This window comes from Takifugu rubripes, chromosome 17, assembly GCF_901000725.2.
Source record: "Takifugu rubripes chromosome 17, fTakRub1.2, whole genome shotgun sequence".
NCBI classification, from domain to species: Eukaryota; Metazoa; Chordata; class Actinopteri; order Tetraodontiformes; family Tetraodontidae; genus Takifugu; species Takifugu rubripes.
Genome location: NC_042301.1, coordinates 4,768,580 through 4,790,699, shown reverse-complemented (window position 1 = coordinate 4,790,699; position 22,120 = coordinate 4,768,580). Strand labels below are relative to the sequence as shown.

Here is a 22,120-nt window from a genome sequence, read left to right as displayed (position 1 = left end):
TCTGGTGCAGGGCCCCATTACTGAGTGGAAATGCTGACATGCTGCTGATGAAACAGCTGCCAGGACCCTGTACAGCACAGGGAGAGGAGGTAACGCTGAGACGTGACTCACACACACTTTCTCCGTCTCCATTGGATGGATCTGAAGTGTGTGCATGGACAAGTCTGTGGTTAAAGAGTTCTGGTAAACCTTCATTCCTCCCACTCGCAGAGCTTTGGATCCTTCTTTTACCAGCTCATGTCAGATGCCTTGACCCATTCATTCCCCTCTCCTTTTGAGCTGCAATAGGCTTTGTGTTTCTTGTCCCCTTTCACGGATTCCTTTTGTGAGCTTTGCAGCTGCAGCTGAATGTTGGGATGGAGAATGGAAGTTACGGCAATTGTGGTCTCGTAGCACGAGGAAGTTGGCGCTGTGCTAAACTCAGAAAATGCACATGACAGAAACTCTCCTCACACTGAATCAACTGTCTAAGAAAACAGAGAGACTAGTGTGCTAGTGAGTAAAGAAGACTACCGCACACATGTTTCAGTTGAGCCAAAATTAAAAAATATGTGGGTGAAATGATAAAGGCTGAAGTCCTCTTACCAGGTCACCAGAAGCTGGTAAAATAAGGGTGAAATTTTAAAAAGAAATCACTATTTTCTTCAATTAGCAGAGTGTGTTTGGGTGGGGGGCATTCATATTTGACATTAATTTTGCTTAAGCTTGACTGAGACCTAAGTCTACATGAAATCCACCAACAATTGATTGCCATGATATTTATCTAAACTTTGTGGTGACTGTATTCATTCCCGTGTTTGTTGTGCCTCAAGCTACAATAATGGTGATAAAATCCCGAAACTTCGAGACTTCAGTTCATGTGAGCACTTCAGGAACACGAGTAAAAAGACTCAAAATGTGATGTGAGAACTACTTCCGGTAACGTGGAGTATAAAACGCATTTCGACGAACGCGCCGCTTCTAGGTCACATGGTTCCCACAGCAGTATTATTATTGTTGTTGTCATTGTTCAGACTCGACAACAACTCCCGCTTGTTTGCGTTTAACGTCCAAGCTTCTTTGACTAAGCTCCGCTCTCTGGCCTCTCATTGGTCCGCCGCCGGGCTTTAATCTGCATTTTCTTTTATCACCGCCGCGCGCCGCCGCTGCCGCCTCCTCAAACGTGGAGGGAAGGACGCGGAGGGCGACGAAGAAACACCGAACAGCAGAGTTGCGAGGTAGGTGGAATATGTCGTAGTTATTATTTTTTTTAAATTCCTTTCGGATTCGATTCTTTTGGCGCTCGATTCCGCGCGTCGATTTATGCTCGGAAAGTCGCCCTCCGAGGCGGGTTTTTGTGCGAATTGCGGTGTGGCTGATCGACGACGACGACGACGATGATGATGATGATGGGAGTGTAGCGCTAGCATGGTACCCAAAGGCTGGGTGGGGATTTCTACGCGACTGGAGGTTTTGCACCGATACCCGCTTCCTCTGCAGCCGGGCGTCCATTGGCCGAAGCCGCTCTATTGTTCGGAGTATCGGGCTTAATTCGGTTTTTTCGTCTTCGTGTTCTGTTAAGTAAAATTTCCACAACGGACTTGTCTATTGTTCTTAAGGCGACACCGGGCCTTTTGCTGACCCGGGGGATTCAGCTTTTTCGTTCCCGGAGACAAATGGCGTTATTGTATCTCGACTCGGGGCTTTCAAAAGCTCATAAAACTGCTGCTATAAAAATATCTTCTCTGACCGCCAACACCTCCCTGGCACAGGCACACTTTTATAATGATGGGTGTGTGTGATCTCCAAAAACCATTGCGTTTATAAGCCTTATTCGAGCTATTGAGCTGCTGTATAATCACTTCCATTTTCTAGTCAAAAGGAACTAGTTTGGGCCAATATTTTCAAAAGCTACATGTAGGTTTGTGGCCCAAACTGGGATTGCAATTACATTCAAACTAATTTAGAGCGCGGTTACCTCCCCAACCCTCCACCCCAGAGGTTGCCATTGAGTTTGTGCACTGTAAGATTATCATCTGCTGATTATTCTTCAGGTAGAGTTTATTTAGCCAACCTTAGCTGTCCTGCCGGTCCAGGAGAAAATTAGCAATGTTGGCATCGTTCATGTTCTGTTACACCTTCTGCTGTCGAAATCTTCCAGAGGCGACTTTTGTGTGGATCCTTTTGTTTCTAACTTTGTCATGATGTATTCGGCTGTCATACCTAGGTTAGATCAGGTTGACTGAAGTCAGTGGTAACAGGCAACCAGGATGCCTACTGACTTCCTGACTGGTTAGATTGGTGGAACACAAAATGACATCAACATTATTTAGGGCAATGAGATTATTTTGGCTGGACTACTGCTGTGATTGGTGTAAGTATTTGAAATTAATGTGGTTTCTTAATGTCTGGACGGGTGGCCATTTGATGATTACTTTAATTAAATTTCTTGCGTGTAGCTCCTTTTAAGATGATTAAAAACCCTGCATTATGGCCACTCTGACCTTACTCTGAATACAGTGTTTTTCTGCTTTATGAGTGGCTGCAGGTCATACACCAGACAAGATGTTGAGAATAAACGGAGGATGTGCAATAATGTCCCGGTGTTTCGTGCTTTTTCTGAATGTGACATAGTGGCCCAGAAATACCAGTTGTTTTGAGTCTGGGAAAAAATTGGCCCAGTTCACTAAAAGCTGTGAAAAGCGGATAGCGAGGATTGCGACAGGCGTTCACGTGCTGCCGTAATGCAAGAGAAATCTGCATGCTCCACATGTCCCCATTAGAATAAGCCTTGATCTCATTAAGAGTTCATTCGGAGTAATCAGAAAATGTTTGCGCGGCATTATCGCTGAGTATGAGCTCATTTGAGTTAATGCTAACGTTGCTGCGCACAAAGATATGGTTGCTGCTGACAAAGGAGCAAATTGTCACTTCTTTCAAATGTCCCCTCTCTCTGTCATCTTTAATATTTCAGAGACCACGGTGATGTTTTGGGTGTGGTTGACGTTGGTGGGTGAGCTAGCCTCAGTTGGAGAATGCTGTCTGGCGTGGCGGGCGTGTGAGCGGTTTTTGTCACAACCTGAGTGTGAAACAATGTCTTTAATTGTTTCACTCCACCCCCCCCCCCCCCACATGCCTCTAGCATATTGTAGCACTGCTGATGTTCTGTCCTATTTCAAGGCTACAAAAGGCTCTTTCACAAGTACTTCGGAGGACGCCGGCCGCATTAACGTTCCGTAGAAACAAGATGCGTTCGTACATAATGAATACTGGGTTTAGGGTATCAATGTATCACTTAATAGATTGAACTGAGGGCTAGCAGTGCTTCTTATTTAAAGCTACCCAGGCCTTCCATTGCCAGGGGACTCTATCCCACATCACATGCGTGAGAGCTCAGCTGAGCAGCTGAACGTTCCGCATGGCTGTTGCGTCGCCGACAGCTTTTGCACCTACACGGATGCCCGGCTGGTTGGCAAAGGCACAAATAGTGTCGGAATGGAGCTCACACCCACGGAAACTTCATCCCCGCCCGTCTCGCTGCAACCGTTACGGGTGAAATTGAATCTCTGTTGTCATCCTCGTGCTTCAGGTTGGGTGTGCAGCTCCGGTGTCGCTCCCGACCGCCTGGTTGTGGGTTGCATTGATGATATGCTTCAGCTCTCATCAATGTGATTCCATTCAAGTTTTCCATTCAAATGGCGCCTTCTGCCAAATAATGCTGTTGCTCCACAGTTGGGAGGTCAGACAATTGGCCTGTTTGTTTAAGTCAAAGCTTTCCAGCCTCCTAGGCTTTTAAATTTACTGAATGACTCTTGGCTATGGTCTTAAATGACATGTAATTTGTGCCTCCTGTTTATCTGGGTGAGTCAGTTTTGTGTGCTCGGTTACTCCGACGCCATCGGTGTTGTGGGATCAGTGTCCATCTGGCCTGAGTTCACCCCGCTCAATCAGTGGCATAGAAGCTAATCTGGCCCTCAGGCTGGCCAGTACTGTATTGACTGGTTCTTTCTCCGCATAATCATTTAGCTGGTGGTCTGTTACAGCTGGTGGTGTAGAAAAATAATTTGATTTGAGCTGTAAAGTTCTTACTTCCGCGAAGTAGTCTGATGGGATACTTTTAACCTTGGCGTTCATGTGTCCCATAAACACCCTGCGAGTGTCAACTGGCCTAAACATCCACATTACACTGTCATTAAGCATCTGAAACATGGATCTTGGACCCTGTGTGGTGAATCGGACTCGTTCTGGCTGTTATCATAAAATGGGAATCTTTGGTATGTGGGAAAGTTGTAGACCTGGTCGGCTGCATGTCTGCCTCAGGGAATTTCCACAAGCATCGATCAGGACGCAGCTAAAGTAAATAGGGAACTACACGGAACCTATGTGCTACTATGGATCCAACTTGGGTGTATTTAGCCACTATGTAAGGTTTATTGTTGCAAAGTGTCAATTTTCAGGAAATGACGGATTAATAATGCAAAGCGCCTCGAGGCTGTTGGACTCTTTTGGCTTTACTTTTTCGTAAATACTTTCCCACTGTAGTATAATTAGGATTTCTGTGTACTTAGGGGGAGGTTTCCCCCTCTCAGTTGCTTCTGTCTGGTTGCACAATTTAATCCGGTTGAAATCCACCCCCACGTTTCACGGTGCAGCGCGCAGACAATGGGGGTTTTCTGCCTGCCCCCCACTGTGAAACCATAGCGTTCACTCACGCATGCAAACACTTACGGGCATTTATTGTAGTTGAACAGACCTAAATACATCTATGCCGATTGCTCATCTTTGGTTGTTAATGCCACGCCGCCACTGCCGCAATCTTGGCCTGACTGTTCTCATTTGGAGAATGTGATGCCAGAATTTCCGGTCAGAACAGCTTGTAGCCCATTTTCCTGCAGCCTTTTGGGCTTGGCTACTGCCAGTTGCTATGAGTCTGTCCAGTTTTACCTCCTTTCAGGGTAACTGGCTTAGACCACTTAGCATGAGGCCACAGTTTTACCCGCCTGCTCTTAATGGCCTTATCAAGCAGCTTACTGCCACCTGGCAAACGCTAAGTAAGCAAACTTTGCCTTATATTGTTTTTTCTGACCATTGTGTTTGTTAAATCGGTGAAATCATTAGTAAAACCTATTGTTCAGTTTTGGTGAGAGACTGAAACTCTGTGTGTGTGTGTGTGTGTGTGTAATGTGGCATAGTTGTTTGGTCATGATAAGCTTTCAGCCTTGGCTTGTCAAGTGTTGTATGCAGCAATTGGACAGATAAAGAAAAGCCAGGCAGTAAAAACCATTGAGGCTTAACAGTTGTGGGTGTATGCGTCATCCTTCCTATTGATGGCTTCCTGCTGCTCAGTCATCCGTTAAAGAAAATCTGATATTGCAAAGGAAAAGAAGCACAACTGTATGTTGTGTTTTTGCGGCTGTACATGGATTAAAACGGCCTCACTCAGCCAACCTGCTGCACTTTCCAGAGTGGGCTCATCACATTAAAGGTGGAGAAATGTTTAGCAATGGTAATTATATTAGTTAGAATTACTACATATCCCATAATGCAGTGTGCTGTCAGGAGGAGCAGGTAACCTCACATCCTTATTCCTTATCCTTCAGGAGTGCATATTCACAACAACTTTTGCAGAGTCGCTGTAAGAATTGTCAAGGAAAACTCATTTAAAAACCCATTCTGGGCTACAGCTCGGCCCAGATCTGTGGTAAAGTTTATAACAGAATTGAGGGGGGGAGCATTAAAGTGTGATAGGTAAGGCCCATATTTCAATGAAGCCAACACTTGTTGATTCAGCATAAAATGACACCACTGCCTTGTATGGTAAAATGGAGGAGCACATCTTCACGCACAAAGCGCCTCCCATTTCAGTTTCCAATGACTTACTTTTGAGACTTTGAGCTTGGCGTAAAGTCCTTTTCGGCTCCCAAAAACGGTTGGGGAGGGAGGGAGCACACATGCTCACTTTTGGTTTCCCTTTTTCCTTGTGTAAATACATTCTGTGTCAGAGCAAAGAAAGTGAACCAACCAAGAGCCTTCATGTTTAGAAATTCAGTCTTCCTGTCTGCTGAACTCTTCCAGACCTCACGTTAACCCGGGTCATCTGTAGTTTGTTACAGGTGTGGCTGTAGGAAGGGTTGTGCACTTAAAGGAAGTACGTGTCCAATTATTTCATTCTTTTCCGGGAGCATGTAGACTCACACCTATTCACTCCTGCAGACTTGAATGCGCAAATGAATGTTTTTGCGGGTGTTTTGCTCAGAAATGTGCTCTGCCTCGCCTCACACATGCAGATAAACGGATACAACCAGCTGTCGCTAAGAGGCGGGGGCAGAGCTGGAATGTAGATGGGTTAGATGTGCTCTTGAATTCTTCCGGCTTGCATTTTCTCGCGTTAGTCACCCTGGAACAGATGCAACATGGGTAAAAATTTTCAAAAAAAAACAAACTTGAGCATCAACTTAAGTGGGTTGAAACTATGAAAGCCAACTTGAATGATGTCCAACGCCGGTGCGTCCTTAAATGTGGAAAAAATTCAGTAACCGATGGTGTCAGACGGGTTTGCTCAAGATGAGGCTGTTAAAATCATCTTGTGCCGTAATGAATATCATTATCATTAAGTCATTGTTTTGTAACCCCATCTAACTCGGTCTCCATGGCACATTCCTAAACACACGGGGCACACTTAATTCGGCTAAATCCCCCTTCGCCAGCGGTAGCCTGGGTATTAAAAGTGACCCATTTTGTCAGCCACAGGGAGAAACCAGGAGATGAGATCGGTGGATGTATTTGCACTGCCTCAAGATGGCTTTAATGATGCACGTGGGCATCTTTCAGTATTAGATGTAGAAGAAAATAGCACAGAGGCCACTGGGTTTGTTCTGTCTAGACAGATTCCCTTTAAACAGTTTGACAACGACAGACTCTTTTCCCATTTTGGCGAAGCAGCTTGTACTGCTGCTGCTCCGGCCTGCGTCGATCTTCCGCCAACGTTTACACTTGCAACCTGCCCCACATTGCAGTTCTTCTCTGGAGACCTGCAATCTTATCCTCGCGGTGAATTTTACTGCAAATGTGCACTAAGGCCAGACAACAGAGGCCATTTTGTATTTCATCACACGGGGTCGACCTTTCCTCTCTTGGCTGTATTAAAAGCGTGTCTGGGTTTTGTTTGCAGACGTCGTAATGTAAGCGTATAGCGGCTAATGGATTTAAATACGATCGGTGGGGGGGGGGATAGGCAACCTGGCCGTGGTACTGGACTAGGAACCCCTGAATAATTAAACAATCCTGTCCACTTTGCATGTTTGGATGGGAAAAGCATTGATCCATTCATTTCCTCTGTGAAGCCAGTTCAAATATGATGATCTTTCTCCCCCTGAAGGGGATCATCACAGGAGAAATGTGTTTCGGTTTAGTGCCGCGCACCGCTCGTTCTATCTTCCTCCTGCGTTTTCACTGCCACAGAATAGCTGAACTTGAGCGTTGTCTTGTTTACCGATTCCCTAATGGCTTGAGATGGTTCCCATTTGTATCAATTCTATTTCTAATGGATCTCCTCTGCCCTCCACATTAGCTAATTGACGAGGCAGAGATGAGGTGCAATTTTTTTTTCTCTGATACTCCCTTCCCCAATTGATTTTTAAGACCTTGAAAAAGCTTCCAATTGTATTTTAATGAGGTGAATTTTAGAGAGAAGCAAGGATGTCTTTACTAGGTATAATTAAAGAAGAGGATTGTTTAGAGATTCCACATCCTTGCAGCTTCTGATACATTTATGCTTTGTGCAATCAATGAGAAGCTTGATACCCACAAATATTAAATATACAAACACACGATGACACGATTAACTGCTGGACACAATTTTCCACTTCCTTCCTCTTTCCACTGTAGGATGTTGGAAACCTCCCAGTACATTCACAATTGGTCCATATTTAATTTTACCTTGTCTCCATGCCACAGACTCTCATGTTCAGCCCAGCACATTGACTAAATTGTTTGCCTTCTCCCACTGTCGACTTCCTCTTTATTAGATTCCCCCTCCAAATTCTTCTGTGGCCCCTTACTGTAAATAGCATTTCCTTTTGTTGACAGTGGCATTTTTTTTTCCCATTGGACTTGCAGCAGTGTACAGTTGTGTCACAAGCATGTAAAAACTTTATTTCAAAACTCTTATTGTCTGTTTTGGTCTCTTTACAGGGTGTCAAAAGTCAGAGGAACTGCTATCTGGTCGGACAGCGAGCCACTTTCTCTTGTGAGGAACGTCCATATCGATACTTGAGGAGGGAATGAAATCGGATGGGGATGCCATGGAAACCACAGAACCCATTGAAGCTGTACCAGATCCCTCTTCAACTGAGGAAGCTGCATTGGAGCAAGCGCCATCACAACCAGAACCTGCAAATGATGCGGCACCCGCTACTAATCTGAAGGCTAATGGCAAGCCGCTGGCAGCAGATCCCAAAACCAAGCCGAAAGTTGCTTTAAATAAGCCCATGGCGAAATCTACGGGGGCTTCTGCAAATAACTCACGGCCTGGCGCTGCTCCTCAGCGCGGCGTCAACGACGTCAAGGCGCTCAACAGTGCTCCGGCGAGAAAAACGACAACAGCTGCAAAATCCTCATTAGCAGCTGGGGCTGTTCCTAAAAGACCGATGGGCGTAGCAGCCGTCACCCCTGCAGTCAAGACCCAAACTAAAGTGCCTGAGAAGAAGCCAGTTGGACAGAGCAGGACCGCGGCGGTTCCTGCTTCCCCCATAACAAACGGTACCAAACAAGCAGCAGTTAATGGAGCCGCCAAGATGAGACCAGGCTCCGAAAATCCTAGACCCAAAACTACAAGTAAATACCAGTCATTTGGCCGTGTTTGTGTGTACGATATTCCTTACTTTTAAAATGAATAAATGTCACGCTGCCTCTGTTCCCTTCTCCTCCAGCTTCCAGCAGACCGGCAGCATCTTCCGCCCCGAAACCCAACAGTTCAACCGCAGCAAAGGCTGGTGTGGCTGCCTCTTCAAAGACCAGCAAGTATGTGTGCCAGACAACGGGGAGTATAGTAGCAACGATGCTGTGTGGCAACTAAAACTGTCAGCCGTACACTTGGGAATTCTCTTTTATTATACTGCTCGTAATACTGTCTTTGTAACGCCGTTTTCCAGATGACATCATTTGGTCCGTGCAGATTCCTGTCTCTTAGATCAGAACTTTGTAATTCCCCTGAATAACTGAACGATGGGGGTGTGTCTCTTTCTTACCCCCTGAAAGAGCAGTGGGTAGACAACCGCATCCATTGTGGTCTTCGGGTCATCGCTGAGACAAATTTCAGTTTAAAACCGTGAGTCAGTCTAACAGAAGTAATCGGAGACAAGGACCTTAACAGACATGGTGACAATGAAGAATTACCGCTTTGTTCCAAATGTTACACTGCAGAAAGTGGCTCTAATCCCCCCCAGGGCAGAGAGCTATTGACTGCACTCATGACCCCTCTCCTACTGAGATAATGGAGTGGACAGGGCCTGAACTGGGCAGCAGCAGCTCATTTGATCTGAAATCTGATATTGATTGGGGGAAAACCCCCCCCTGCTTAACTCCCATCTTGCTATTGCCGGAGCAGCAGTTGCGTCACCCCGACACCCACACAGGAAGAGTCACCCATATCCAGGTCTGTTTTCACTCTTCTGATCCAGAGTGCAGAAAATCAGGAGTACTGGAAGTCTTATGGTGCCTGTAGAGAACCTGAAGAAAAAAAAAAGGGAGTTAACTGGGGCCACTTAGGCCATATAATGAAATGGACGCCAGCACACTGGCTGCAGATGTAATAAAGAGATGGGTCGGATATGGTGGATAAGGCAGGAAGGTGTGGACTGTAGCAACACTATCAAGCGCTGTTTCGGTGTGTTTGTTTTGCATGTTTACTGTATATTAAAAGGAAGGAAAACATGCCTGCTTGAACAGCTGAAGAACGGGTTTCATCACTGTCCCAACAGTCGTCGAGAAAAGACCCGTGTTTAGAATTTGAGCCAAAACTGTTGAAAAAGCCAGCACCTGTTTCACGGGGGTCTTAATGATGCTGAATCTGCCATTGTCACTGAGACGTAGTCCTTGCTGTGAGCAGTCTTTGTACACCCCCCTCCCCCTCTTCCAGACCCCCCTCTGTCCCGCTGTCTGTGCGGGGATGGTCCTGGGCACAGGGCCAAGATCTCCTCAGGCCCCGCTTTCAGTCTGTCTTAAATCTAGTCGTCCCCTTATTTCTGATTTATTCATCATTAAGCAGCCTTACAGAGCCAACTCATTTCTGCAGTTGGACGTCGGCGACGTGGACACCAACTCCGAGATTATAAATATTCAAATATCCACCATCTGTCAAGATGAGTTTGGCTTTGTATCCTTTCAGGGTGTGTCTATCTGCTCTCCTCTTCACTTCCCTGTTGTGCTGTTGAATTCTCAATTCTCCCCTGCAGCCTTGCAAAGGAGCAGGATAATCTGCCCAAGGCTGGGAACACAATGGAGGGCTTTTGGCCAGATTCGGAGCCCGAATTTGCTCCTCCAGGCGGTCGGGAGGCGTGGTTCCAACGCAGCCCATTGGGCGATTAGTCACCTCATCTTTTAGTGTGTGTGCGTGTTTATGTGGTGTCAATATGTTTATTTTACCATTCCAGAGCAAGTCAGAGCAACAGGACTTCACCCATAGTTGTTTATCTTCTGAGGTCATGTTTGATTAGGCAAATTTGCGGCTTTGAATCGGATTCATTCATCAAGGAAGTGGTCTCTCAGTCCGACCGAGCCCTCTAGTGTGCATTCAGACCAGTTCTACATTTGGAGGTGGTTGAAATAATTGGTCTCCTACATTTTCAGGTTGGTCAAGATTTGAAAGCCTGTTAGTCTGTTCCCAGCCAGAGTACAGTCATGGCAACTATTAGTGACAATGGGTGCCAAAAAATGTAGGAGTCCAGAGTTTCTCTCAGAAGGGACTGAGGCAGCTGGTTTGACTAAAAGTCAGACATGGTATTTATTCAATCAGTTTCCTTGAAGATGTCCTTGGAGTGATGGGCCTTTTTTTAATTTTTTTTTTTATATTATTTTTTAAGAGAAGCGGAAGAAGGGGTGGATATTGACAGTATAGTGAAAGATACTGAAGAGTTCTGTTCTTTCTGTGGCCTTTTCTTTTGAAGCAGAAGAAAACAGGAGCCGTGCTAAATTGATGGAGCAGGTGTGGTTTCTAGTTGGTTGACATCTGCAGACGTGACCAAAGAGACATTTTTAGGTGTCATAATTCAGTCCTTAGACTAGAATTAAATGCAGTAGTGACCTGTCCCCGGTACTGACCTCTGTCAGAGACCTCACAGTTGTTCATTAAAAACCTCTTCCTCCCTCTGACAGATTTATTTGCATCGATTTTGACTCTGCAGGATGGAATTTAACCCATATTAACACGACGAGAACAAACACCAGCCACCACCCACATGCAGTGTTTAGACTGCAGGCACGAGTGTGTCTCTCTCCCTCTCAACTCCAAATCACATTTCACAATATCTGACTTAAAAAGGCGCAGTGGGTGTTTATATGGTGACAGAAATAAATGCAGGCCTTTTTGCAAGTGCCTGAAATGAACATCTATTATATGCACACCCGTTTCTCAGTGATTTTGCAGTTAGTTATATCTATTTAAAATATATAGATATATATATATATATAATTTTTGGGTTAGGGTTTTGAGGGTTCCACAAGTTGATACAAATAGAGTTAGTTATGGGTTAACTTTTGGGCAGTTCCTTGATAGTCATCTCACCATGTTTCTTTTGTGCAGGCCCCTTGCTGGTCCCCCAAAAGCGCGACCCGCACCGGCAGCATCCAGGCCCACCACAGCGACATCCAAGCCCCCGACCAGTTCGGCTCCCAAGACTTCTACTGTCAGAGCGACCACAGCACCTCCTACTGGCAAGACTGCGGTGGCACAGCCTCTTAAAACTGCTCCTCCAAAGAAAGGTTTGACGTTATTCTTTGTTCTGGCTGATATTATCCGACAGTATCCTCAGTTTGCCTTTATATTGTATCATGGTGACTTTGACTGTACAAAAACCAACAAATTACCTCTGGACTGCAGATGGTTCATTCATGTTTTATTAATTCTTAATCTAAATGGTGAACACATTGGAAAATTGGTGTTTTTTCCCTCTTTGTACTAGATGTCAGTCGACCACTTTCTGCTGCAGCGGCTAAAAAACCTACAGGAGGTGCTGCTGCGACCAGAAAGCCAGAAACCTCTAAGCCCACAGCCCCCGCAAAAATCAACTCGGCATCTAAATTGTCCACAGTGCCAAAGGCATCAGACCCTAAGGTGTCACAACCCCAAAATCAAACTGATAAGGCTATTCCAAAAAAGAAAATGCCGACCACCGCTCGTTTCCCTGCCAATACCAAACCACCCCTTGGACGAACCCCACCTGCATCCCCTGTGTCTAAATCTGAGAATAGTACCATTCAGTCCAAAGGTGGCAGCAAACCCACACAGGCTGTCTTACCGTTGACTGCGACAAAGAAGACGGGGTATAAAAACATGACCAGGCCTGCTGCGCAAATACAGAGGCCTCCTGATGTGCCACTGGCAACTGCCCCAGAAGCAACTGTTCCTGCAGAAATGGCATCAGAACCTCCAGAATCCATTCCACAAGAGTCGCCCCTTGCTGCCTCTGTGCCAGATACAGTTGCCCCAGAGGAAAACACCCCTGCAGAAATGGCAAGAGAAGCTCCACCGTCTATACCACAGGAATCGCTCCTTACTGCCGCTGTGCAAGACGCAGTTGTCCTAGCAGAAAATGTAGCCACAGAAATGGCGGAAGCTCCGGAACCCATACCACAGGAATTGCCCCTTACTGCCTCTGTTGCCCCAGAAACAAATATACCTGCAGAAATGGCAGCAGAAGCTCCAGAACCCATACCACAGGAATTGCCCCTTACTGCCTCTGTTGCCCCAGAAACAAATATACCTGCAGAAATGGCAGCAGAAGCTCCAGAATCCATACCACATAAATTGCCCCTTACTGCCTCTGTTGCCCCAGAAACAAATATACCTGTAGAAATGGCAGAAGAAGCTCCAGAATCCATACCACATAAATTGCCCCTTACTGCCTCTGTTGCCCCAGAAACAAATATACCTGTAGAAATGGCAGAAGAAGCTCCAGAATCCATAACACAAGAATTGTCCCTTACTCCCTCTGTGCCGGATATAGTTGCCCCAGAAACAACTGTTTCTGCAGAGGTGGCAGCAGAAGCTCCATCATCCATACCAGAAGAGTTGTCCCTTAATGCCTATGTGCAAGACACAGTTTCCCCAGAAGCAACTCTTCCTGGAGAGATGGCAGCAGACGCTCCAGAATCCACACCACATGAGTGGTCCCTGACTGCCACTGTGCCAGAGGAGGCCCCCCACCCTACAGAGGTTCTCACACCACAGCTGATACCTGAAGAGACTTCCCAAAGCCACAGCCCTGCTCCTTCTGCTCCCCCAAGTTCCATAGAGACGGCTTTGTCGCAACCTTCTGAAGTTCTGGAGCACCTTCAGGGCGATGCTTCGTTGATGATGATGCAGGAACAGGATCAGCCTGTAGCAGCCGTGCTCGTGTCACCATCCCCGCACGACCCCTCTGACTTTAGTCAGGAGCTGGTGTTGACGGAACAGTCTCCGTCTACATCAGAGGCTCAGGACACGGCAGAAAACACCACCCCACACAAAGTTACTCAATGCACTCTAAATGAGGAGGAGGAGGAGGAGGATGAAGAAGAGAGGGACGGAAGTCAGCTGATATCCGTGTCCGAGATGAGTGGAACTACCCAACCCACAGAGGATTCTCGCCCTGGCTCAGGTGGGCCTGTAGGAGGGTCTGCTTGGAGAGCTGGTGGCGCTTTGCTCTCTGAACTGGACTCTGAAGAGGTTAGCGGCAGTCAACAGGGTGCGTCTGAATTAAGTGCTCCGGGTGTCCTGGAGGGCACAGAGAGCACGGATGATCTTGGAGATGGCAGTCTCAAAGGAGCCATTGACATGGAGGGAGCCTCAGCAGGTTCTCCCGACTTTGAGAAGGTCCCTGACATCCCGGTTAATGATTTTGAAGAGGACGAAGATGACGACGAGGACCGTGTCTGTGACATGGACGTTGGTTCCGAGCGAGCAGATGAACCACCGAGACAGAGACACGACAACGACGTTGAAGACGACGACGACGATGACGTAGAGATGGCTAGCGAGGGGATAACGGAGAGCGGTCTGGAGAGCTATGGGAATGCAGATGAAGATGACTTTGTTGAAGATGAAAGACTGGATAACTTGAATAGAGTGGGCCAGCACCCGCCCCCCCCTCCTCTCTTGCCTTCTGCTCCCGCTGCTCAGTGGGACCAGCCGAATCCTTGGGCGGAACCCCCTCAGCAGGTGCAGGAAGCGGACCGAGCTGAAGAAAGTTCCTCGGCAGACACCTGGCAAGCAGATTCATTGACTCCGACACAGGCACCTGCACAAGCCTGGCTGGAACTCGGCTTGGGATCGTTCGTTGCGTCCGACAACCAAGATCAGTCTCAAAATCTTGAGGCCCATTTACACGTGGGTACATCCAACGCAGCCCCAGAGTCCCTCTTTGCCCCCAGAGTCTCCCTGTCCGGCACCCTGAGCAGCAAAAGCAGCACACCCGAGGAACAGCCCCAGGATCTACAAGCTGGGGTGTTTTCATCAAACCCTGAGCTGAACTACCAGGCCCTGGTCGCTCAGATGGAGAGGAGAGATGGAGATGGAGAGGAAGATGAGGAAGCGGAGACCCTGCCTGCTGATGAGGTTCTAGGGGGGCCCGGAACTGCTCCAGCTTCAAACCCATCCTCGTCTTCCTCTGCGTCAGAGGACGAGCCAAGTGACACAGAGGGAGAGGCCCAGCTGGTCGATTCCTCGGATGGTCCAATAATCAGCCACGCTGCCATCGACGCACAGCACGCGTCCCAGCGATGCCTGTCCACCGTGGAGGAGGGGGAGGAGGCTGACATGGAATGTGCCGTTGAGGACACCACCCCACCTTCTGCTACTTCTCTGGCGTCCTACGGCTTTGACACGGTTACCACGGCCTCAAACTCCAACGCCCATTCCACAGGGGAGAGCTGCATCAAGAGCCCCGGGATCTTCTCCCTCGAAGAGCTCCCCGACGAGGCCAAGAAACCGGGCGAAGCCCTGCAGCCTCAGGACGAGCCATGCCTTTCAGAGCAGCAGTACATCGAATGTGGGAAGCAGGAAGACGAGTCGGCCGACCGTGGAGACAACCTGGGTCCAAAGGAGGCGCTGGACCCTTCATCAATGCCGGGCATTTTTCTGCTACCAGGAGAAACCGCCGACGATATCCAGCCTCCCTATTACTCTGCCATCTGTGAAAAGACTGAGAACTCTTTTACAGGTAATGTATAGTGCAACACCTTCCCCACAACATTAGCCACGTCCCCTCTCACAGTTGTAGTTCGTGTTGTTGCTGTTTGTCTTGAAATATCTGGGGGTGGACCTGATCAAAGGTAAATGTAAAAAAAAAAAAATACAAAAAAAAAATAATGAAAACAGAGAGCAAAAGGAAACAACCACGATTAACAGTTGCTTCTGATTATAACACTTTCATGCTGAGTATATGGCTTAAATTCCTGTATGTGCAATAGCTACTACTATTTAGTCCTAATGCGAGTTGCTGTTTTCTAAAACATAAGGGTGTAGTTGTCCTGATCTAGTATGGATTTGGTTTCTGTGGGAAAACAAGAAAGGAAATAAAAAAACCAAGTGTGGAAATTAACTGTAAAATCTTTCTATGTATTTATCCTAATACTTTTTATCAGCCAACCTGATAAATTTCTTTTCATTGTATGTTTTTGCTCGACCCATTCTTGTATGTCATGAAACTAGCAATTTTCTTATGCCCAACCACACTTTATTCCTCCTTCTTGCACTTTAAATTGTATTAAAGCTTATTTCCCCACATGTGTTTATACATCTTTTGGAGTAATGACCCTTGAAACTTTAAATAAAGAGATTTTTTTTACCATGATGTATCCCTTTACTGTACAACCTTATTGAAATAGGGGTTTGGGAGTGAAATTTACGGTGAAGTCTTTCTCCACCTCAACAAAAAAGATGTTTTATCGAGCAATAACTTTTATGCATTATAGACCCAGAGCGTTGCTCAGGTCTGTGCCTCCGTACATGAACATAAAGTTCGGCCTTGAAATGCAATAAACAGCCTCGACTTCGAGGACGCAGCCTGGGGAAAAAGAGCCGTGACTTCAGCCACCACAGGAAGTGACTTATCATCCAGCAACAAGAACCTCTTCTCATTCTACTGCACAACCAGGGGGTGGTTTGCCGTTTTACCTCTTCTTTGCTTTATTTATTTATTTTTTTTGCAGAATTAAACTGAGAACTTATTGTTGTGCATGGCACTGGCACAATTCATCAGCGATGGGATTATAGGTAGCCAGCCTGAGAGCTTGGCTTTGGGAGTTGCTTCACCCAAATTAAAATGTCTGGCCACCTTAAGCCAAGTGGTTTTGCATGGAGAGCTTTTGCATGTGTCACTGGTTGACTAACAATTCAGGGATGGGGAGTTGACTTTTAAGTTTGCATTAAGCTCTTTGATGTTTTCACTCTAGTGATTGCATATACAGGAAGTTGCCTGCTTATTTGTACAAAGTTTTCTTTTTTCATAGTGTAAAAATGGAGGGGAAATGAGTCTAAATTGCACATTTGCTCTCTGCACAAATTTTCTAACCCATGCCACAGTCACCACCCCCAGTCGCCTCACACAGGGTCACAATTTTCTGCTGTTTTTACGCGAATGATGAGCAAGTTGGACTTGAGACGATTCCGTCTTCAGTGTGTCAGTTGTTTGGCGTTCAAAAGTGCCAGCAGAAGTCTGCGCTCAGCTTTGCGGTTTTCACCCCCCCCCCCCCATCTATCTGCTTTAACTCACACTGCACTTCTGCCCCCGCCCCCACCCGCTGCATTGGCCCTTCATAACATCACGCTACTGTAATCTTCCTTCCTGCTTCTTTTCACATACAGGCTTCACAGCACTACCTCACCCGCACCGTACCGATCACTCGGCATGCCCCAGAAACCACTGCGACATTGTAAGAGCCTGTGGGGCTACGGACAACTCGCCCAAACTCCCCTGTACTGACCTTCCACCCAGGGGCCTTGGGCAGCAGGCACTGAGCCCACAGCTCTGCAGGCTGGAGCAACACCAGAAACAGCTGCTGGAGCTGCAGCGGAGCTGTAATCTGGAGGAGGCAGAGCAAGAGAGGAAGGAAAAAGTGGAAGCCTGTCAAAAAGTAAAGGAGAATAAAGAAGAGGTGCGGGAGATGACGCAAGAGGAGATGAAACAAAGGAGAGACCTCGAGATGCAGCTGCAGCAGCAGCAAGAGGAGCTGAAACAGAGACAACAAATAATGCAGTGGCAACAGGAGCTGCAGCAGGCGAATCAAGGCCAGACTGTCCTCCTGTCCCCCTCCTCTGGCCTTTGCACCATCTATGAAGCCCTAGAGAGTAGCGATGAAGAGGGTGACGGCGGAAGTAGCAATAAGGAGCCGAGGCAGAAGACGGCAAATGCGGAGATACCCGACAGAAGTGAGGGTGGGACGTCAGTTGGATACAAACGCGAAGAGACGTCCCCATTCTCCCCGACTCCGCCTCCACCAGACTCCCCTGAGACGCCCAATTACTCAACCCAAGATGGAGACAGCTCCCCCTCAGGTCCCCCTGAATCTCCAGAGCAGCCACCACCCCTCGACCTGGACTGGGGAACGAAAGTAGACATTGTCCAGCAGCTGATCAATCAAACGCTTCTGCTGAACCGAGAGGGCTGCTCCTCCCTGCTGCTGTTGCCAGGAGGTGCAGGTGGAACACTGAGCCCCTTGGAGAGCAGCCTGTGGCCCAGCCTGCTGCCTCCGCTCACCCCCCCATCCGCCACCGTCACCTCTGTCAGTAGTTTCTCCCCAGAGACCACTGGGAGTTCCCCACAGGAGGAGTGGACGGTGGTGGAGCTGGAGACGCATCACTGAGGCAACGTGAGAGCACCCGCATCTGTGACGTCGTCCCTCCTGGGGCCGCGACGCAGGCCTGCTCAGTTTATGCACACGCACACATTTCAAAACTGAAAGGAAACCTAAATGTGAAAATAAAGAACCCACCGGCATTTAGCTTAACCTCTGCAGCAGGTATAGAGGTTAGCCCAAGAAAAGGGAAAAAAAAACTACAGGAATTGAACATTTTCACTCAGAAACTGGCCCTCGCATTTAATTCTTAAATGTGTCGCTGGATATCATTTTCTTACCCTTAATGCACTCAGTAGTTTTCTGTTTCTACGAGATTTCGGTCTCAATTCCAACTACAGGGCACGATCTGTGTCCTGCTGCTGTCTGCTTGGGGTGAGAACTCTGCACCTTTGTCTCCTCAGATGTTCTAATCCTTATGGATTATTTAGCACACACCCCCTGCTGCATTGTTTCAAAAGGTGAATATACTGTAAGGTATCGCACATTCAGCTTTAAAACGGGGTCACTGCTGGATTATAAAACGGGTGTTCTATTTTTGAAAATTCCTTTTTTTTGCTGAAGTCAGACACTGAGTTTATATTTTTGTGTACGCTTGTTTTTGATGACATTTCTAAAGATAAAAGACTACTTGAAGCTAGTCTCCATACGGTCAACAGGTGTAGATCCACTGACATTTCGCTCTCCCTTTCGACCGATGGCGTCGCGTTTACAGGTTGAAGCCTGCTTATTGTTAAACGTTAGAGGTGAAACGGGAGTCGCTGCCGATACTGCTGTGAAGGTCAGGAGTCACTTAACTGCGTGATGCAAAGGGACTATGATGCTCGTACTGTAAAGCTTTACGTCTGTACGCCTTTGTCGGTCTTTATTTCAGTGTCGTTTCTCCAAAGCTGGAAGGTGCTTTCATTGGTGTCTGTGTTAAAAAGGAACCTGCACATTTAAATACAGACTAAAATCACTTTGTACTTTAGAGATGTAGTATAGTATAGAGGTGCGTATAGATTTCTAATGAGTGCCGAATGAACCGATAAACTGTCTCTTCACTGTCTGAAGATGTGCTCAACTTTTGACCTTTGACCCAGGAAATTTCTGACAAGCTCCATTCGAAATTCTTGTATTTTAAACATTAATTTATTAGAAATGAAGTAAATGGGCAGTTTTCTTTGTGGAGCCCAGCAGCACAAAGAAAACATTGTTTCAAACTGCTTGTTTTTTAAGTGTAATATGTTGTGTGTAATGACTTCATTACAATGTTTCATGCAAATAAATTTTTTTAATAACTTTTTCTTTTTCCTGCAACGCAGTAAAAATATTGTAAAAAACAACTTCAAGGTATTTAAAATCTTTCAAAACTTTTCCAAGTAGTTTGAGACGTCAGATAAAACTTAACAATATGTGCAAAATCCAAAACAAACCTCAGCCTGTGAGGAAAAACACCGAAGACGTGTCAACTAAACTTAACTGTCAGCTAAACTTAAAGCCAAAGGAAGGCGTTGTTAGGACAGGGCGCATCGCCTCCTACGACTGGTTCATACCGAACAGTTGCAGCAGCAAGTCTGTTGCGTACCAGCTGGAAGGCTCCTTGTCCAGCATCAGCACCTTCTGAAAGCTGGCTGTAGGAACGGGACACTGCAGCCTGAAACGACACAGGAAATGAAACAACCTGCTCTCGCTTGCGCAATCCAGTGCCATCTTACCAGTCGACGATATCATCGGTGGTGGCGTTTGGCTCGAAGCAGCTCCATAGGCCGATGGACCACTTCCTCACCCATTCACCACCCACGTCCAGGCTGCATTTATGAGCTTCTGTGGCTGGGTTGAGGATATCTTCGTAGCACAGGAAGTAACTGCACGAGATGGTGGTTATATGAGAGGAAGCAAGAGGAAAAGAGACTGAGGATGTGATGGCCAAACTCACTGCTCTGTGTGGTGGAGCTTTTCCATATCTAACTCCAAGCTCTTTCCATCCCCCACTTCATTCATTGCCGGTTTGTCACGGGGAATTTCCACGTTCCAGCGCATGCACTTGTACAGGCCGGTGTTCACCTGGCTGAGGTAAGGCGCCGGCTTGCAGTACACAAACGTGGTCAGTCTCAGCCCTCTAACGTCACTCTGACCAATGGTGAAGTGAGAAATGCTGGAAAGGTGGAGAGAAGGGTGAGGACAAGCAGCAGAGAACAATTATGCTGCCATCAGCATCGGCCTAAGAATGGACGGGCGTGACTCGACGTAGGTTAAAGAAAATAACTGGGCGGAGGGCCCCGTGTACCCGAGAGGATCGCTGTCCGCCAAGGAGAGGAGATTAAAGCTTTCGCAGGTCAACAGCAGCTGCTTCAGCCTGTCACACAGCTGCTGAGAGACATCCACAAACTCCAGCCACAAAAAGGAATAAACAGATGTTGAGTGCATTTTTGAATACAATTATCTGTTTGTCTGCTAATACTTCCTGGAGTTGAATAGGAGCAACTGAACTGCTGTCCATGCAAAATATGATTCATTGCTTTTATTTCTTTTTAAAAAAAAACTACCATTGTATAGACATTGTAGGGCAGAGTGTTGGACTTAAAAGCTGTGTCCCGAGCCACAGCTTCCAGCTTGTTGAAGAAAGGCTGGCAGGACTGTAGGAAATGTTGCACTATGTTAACAACAGTTTCCCTGTCAGCGTACGAATGGCTGTAGGGGGAAAACACAGAAAACGTAAAGACATAATGAGCACCGCTCTTGGCATGTGTGTTTGGGAACAGCTGGGCATCTACTTGTTGACCAGGTGGTCCTGTAAGTCATCTGCTTGTCTCATGAAGGACTGCAGCACCAGTTTAGCGTCCACAAGGATGCGCTCCGTCCAGCTGCTGAGCTGCTCGCTGTCAGGGCAGCGGAGGCCTGCAGCACCGCGGGGCGGCGCCAGGGGGGCGTCTGTCGGCGACGGCGGCTCGGCGAGGCCTGGCACATCCACACATAAAACCCAACAATAAGAAACACCAGTCACATCTACCAGTAAACCGATCGTTACCGTGAAATCCTCAATATCCCGTTATCAAACAGCGAGTGAGAGTCAATGCATAGAGGGATCGCGTCTTTTAGCTGTCCAAATCAAAGTGGACAATAAACACATACAAGAACTTTCCTCTGCGAGATGGCAGCAGTGGTCCAGGTTGGCCATGTCCAGCTCCTGGTCCAGCTTGTCGAAGACAGCCTCCAGGCTCTCAACCACCTCCGTCGGAACTTCGCTATCTGCCATCCAGCTGTAGGTAATTTCGCTTTTCTTACTTATATTTTATATTGTCAACGGAAAACAAAACAAACAATAACCATATACTACGAATAGGAAGACAGTTTACACAAAATAGTCCGTTTAGATTTTGCAACTATTACGAAATTTTTTCAACGGATGGCTAACGCTAAGAAGCTAACCGTTAGTTAGCGGTCTAACGACCACCTAAAACTCTCATAACTTAATCTGTCGAGATTATGTCCGAAGGAAAAAAAACACCTGCATGATTTATTTATTTTTATGTATATTCTCTATCGGTAACAGACATTAAATTGTTACGCACCTAGCGGCTAAGCTAACAAGTTACCTTTCAGTCGTCAGCGCGCGTTGGGACACCGAAAGGTCATGTGTTTGTGACCCATCAGGCGTTTCCATTTTTGCACGACACAAAGTTGATCCCCAAAACCTTTGCGATACTCCACTTAACTAGATGTTATAGATGGTGTTTGTGAGGTACGAAGACATAAATCATTTGTTTTATTGCCCCCTACCCTTTTTTTAATGTACTGTATCACACAAAACATTGTGACAAATACACAAACATTAGACAAGCCCGTGTAAATGCAGTGCTTATATAATGATTCCATTTACTCAGGGAAAAACCTCTACACCCCCCTTTCCATAGTCCAACAGGTGGGTGAATTAAAGTACAAATGGGCGAACGTACGGCTGTAAAGTGTCATATTTGACTTTTGTAGGCCTCTAGAAAACTCCATATTCCAAAGACGGGAAAAATACACTATGATGAAGGTTGTATTGAACAGTAGCCCGGTCCAAAGTGTCCCTGTCTTCCTAGCGTGTCTAGGAAAAATAGCAGAT

The 22,120-nt window shown here is 46.8% G+C and overlaps 2 protein-coding genes across 5 annotated transcripts; one reads left to right on the top strand and one right to left on the bottom strand.

The window, feature by feature from the left end:
- Nucleotides 1-1,012: 1,012 nt before the first annotated feature.
- Nucleotides 1,013-19,354, top strand: prr36a (proline rich 36a). Of its 3 annotated transcripts, XM_029850644.1 has the most exons (7): nucleotides 1,013-1,217; nucleotides 8,173-8,814; nucleotides 8,910-9,000; nucleotides 11,780-11,958; nucleotides 12,159-13,082; nucleotides 13,167-15,395; nucleotides 17,042-19,354. In XM_029850644.1, the coding sequence occupies exons 2-7, from the start codon at nucleotides 8,262-8,264 to the stop codon at nucleotides 18,037-18,039; spliced, it is 4,974 nt and encodes a 1,657-aa protein (XP_029706504.1). In that variant the 5' UTR covers nucleotides 1,013-1,217; nucleotides 8,173-8,261; the 3' UTR covers nucleotides 18,040-19,354. The 3 variants fall into 3 exon arrangements, with proteins under 3 accessions (XP_029706504.1, XP_011610794.2, XP_029706503.1); XM_011612492.2 differs by having other exon boundaries at nucleotides 1,014-1,217; nucleotides 12,159-15,395; XM_029850643.1 differs by lacking the exon at nucleotides 1,013-1,217 and adding an exon at nucleotides 1,314-1,555 and having other exon boundaries at nucleotides 12,159-15,395.
- A 39-nt stretch (nucleotides 19,355-19,393) lies between these two features.
- On the bottom strand, nucleotides 19,394-21,740 carry c17h19orf67 (chromosome 17 C19orf67 homolog). Of its 2 annotated transcripts, none has more exons than XM_029850659.1 (8): nucleotides 21,609-21,740; nucleotides 21,145-21,272; nucleotides 20,787-20,970; nucleotides 20,559-20,703; nucleotides 20,300-20,400; nucleotides 19,949-20,167; nucleotides 19,728-19,877; nucleotides 19,394-19,666 (listed from the first exon to the last, which is right to left on the bottom strand). In XM_029850659.1, exons 1-8 carry the CDS (start codon nucleotides 21,674-21,676, stop codon nucleotides 19,549-19,551), a joined length of 1,113 nt encoding a protein of 370 aa, XP_029706519.1. In that variant the 5' UTR covers nucleotides 21,677-21,740; the 3' UTR covers nucleotides 19,394-19,548. The 2 variants fall into 2 exon arrangements, with proteins under 2 accessions (XP_029706519.1, XP_029706520.1); XM_029850660.1 differs by having other exon boundaries at nucleotides 21,585-21,687.
- Nucleotides 21,741-22,120: the final 380 nt, after the last annotated feature.

Excerpts from the sequence above, each read along its gene's own strand:
- prr36a (XM_011612492.2), top strand. The coding sequence starts at position 8,262 with ATGAAATCGGATGGGGATGCCATGGAAACCACAGAACCCATTGAAGCT. Across the intron at positions 8,815-8,909 it reads TCCTAGACCCAAAACTACAA|CTTCCAGCAGACCGGCAGCA; the intron begins GTAAATACCAGT and ends CTTCTCCTCCAG. Across the intron at positions 9,001-11,779 it reads GCCTCTTCAAAGACCAGCAA|GCCCCTTGCTGGTCCCCCAA; the intron begins GTATGTGTGCCA and ends TCTTTTGTGCAG.
- c17h19orf67 (XM_029850659.1), bottom strand. The coding sequence starts at position 21,676 with ATGGAAACGCCTGATGGGTCACAAACACATGACCTTTCGGTGTCCCAA. Across the intron at positions 20,971-21,144 it reads TCTCGCAGAGGAAAGTTCTT|GCCTCGCCGAGCCGCCGTCG; the intron begins GTATGTGTTTAT and ends TGGATGTGCCAG. Across the intron at positions 20,704-20,786 it reads CAGGACCACCTGGTCAACAA|CCATTCGTACGCTGACAGGG; the intron begins GTAGATGCCCAG and ends TTCCCCCTACAG.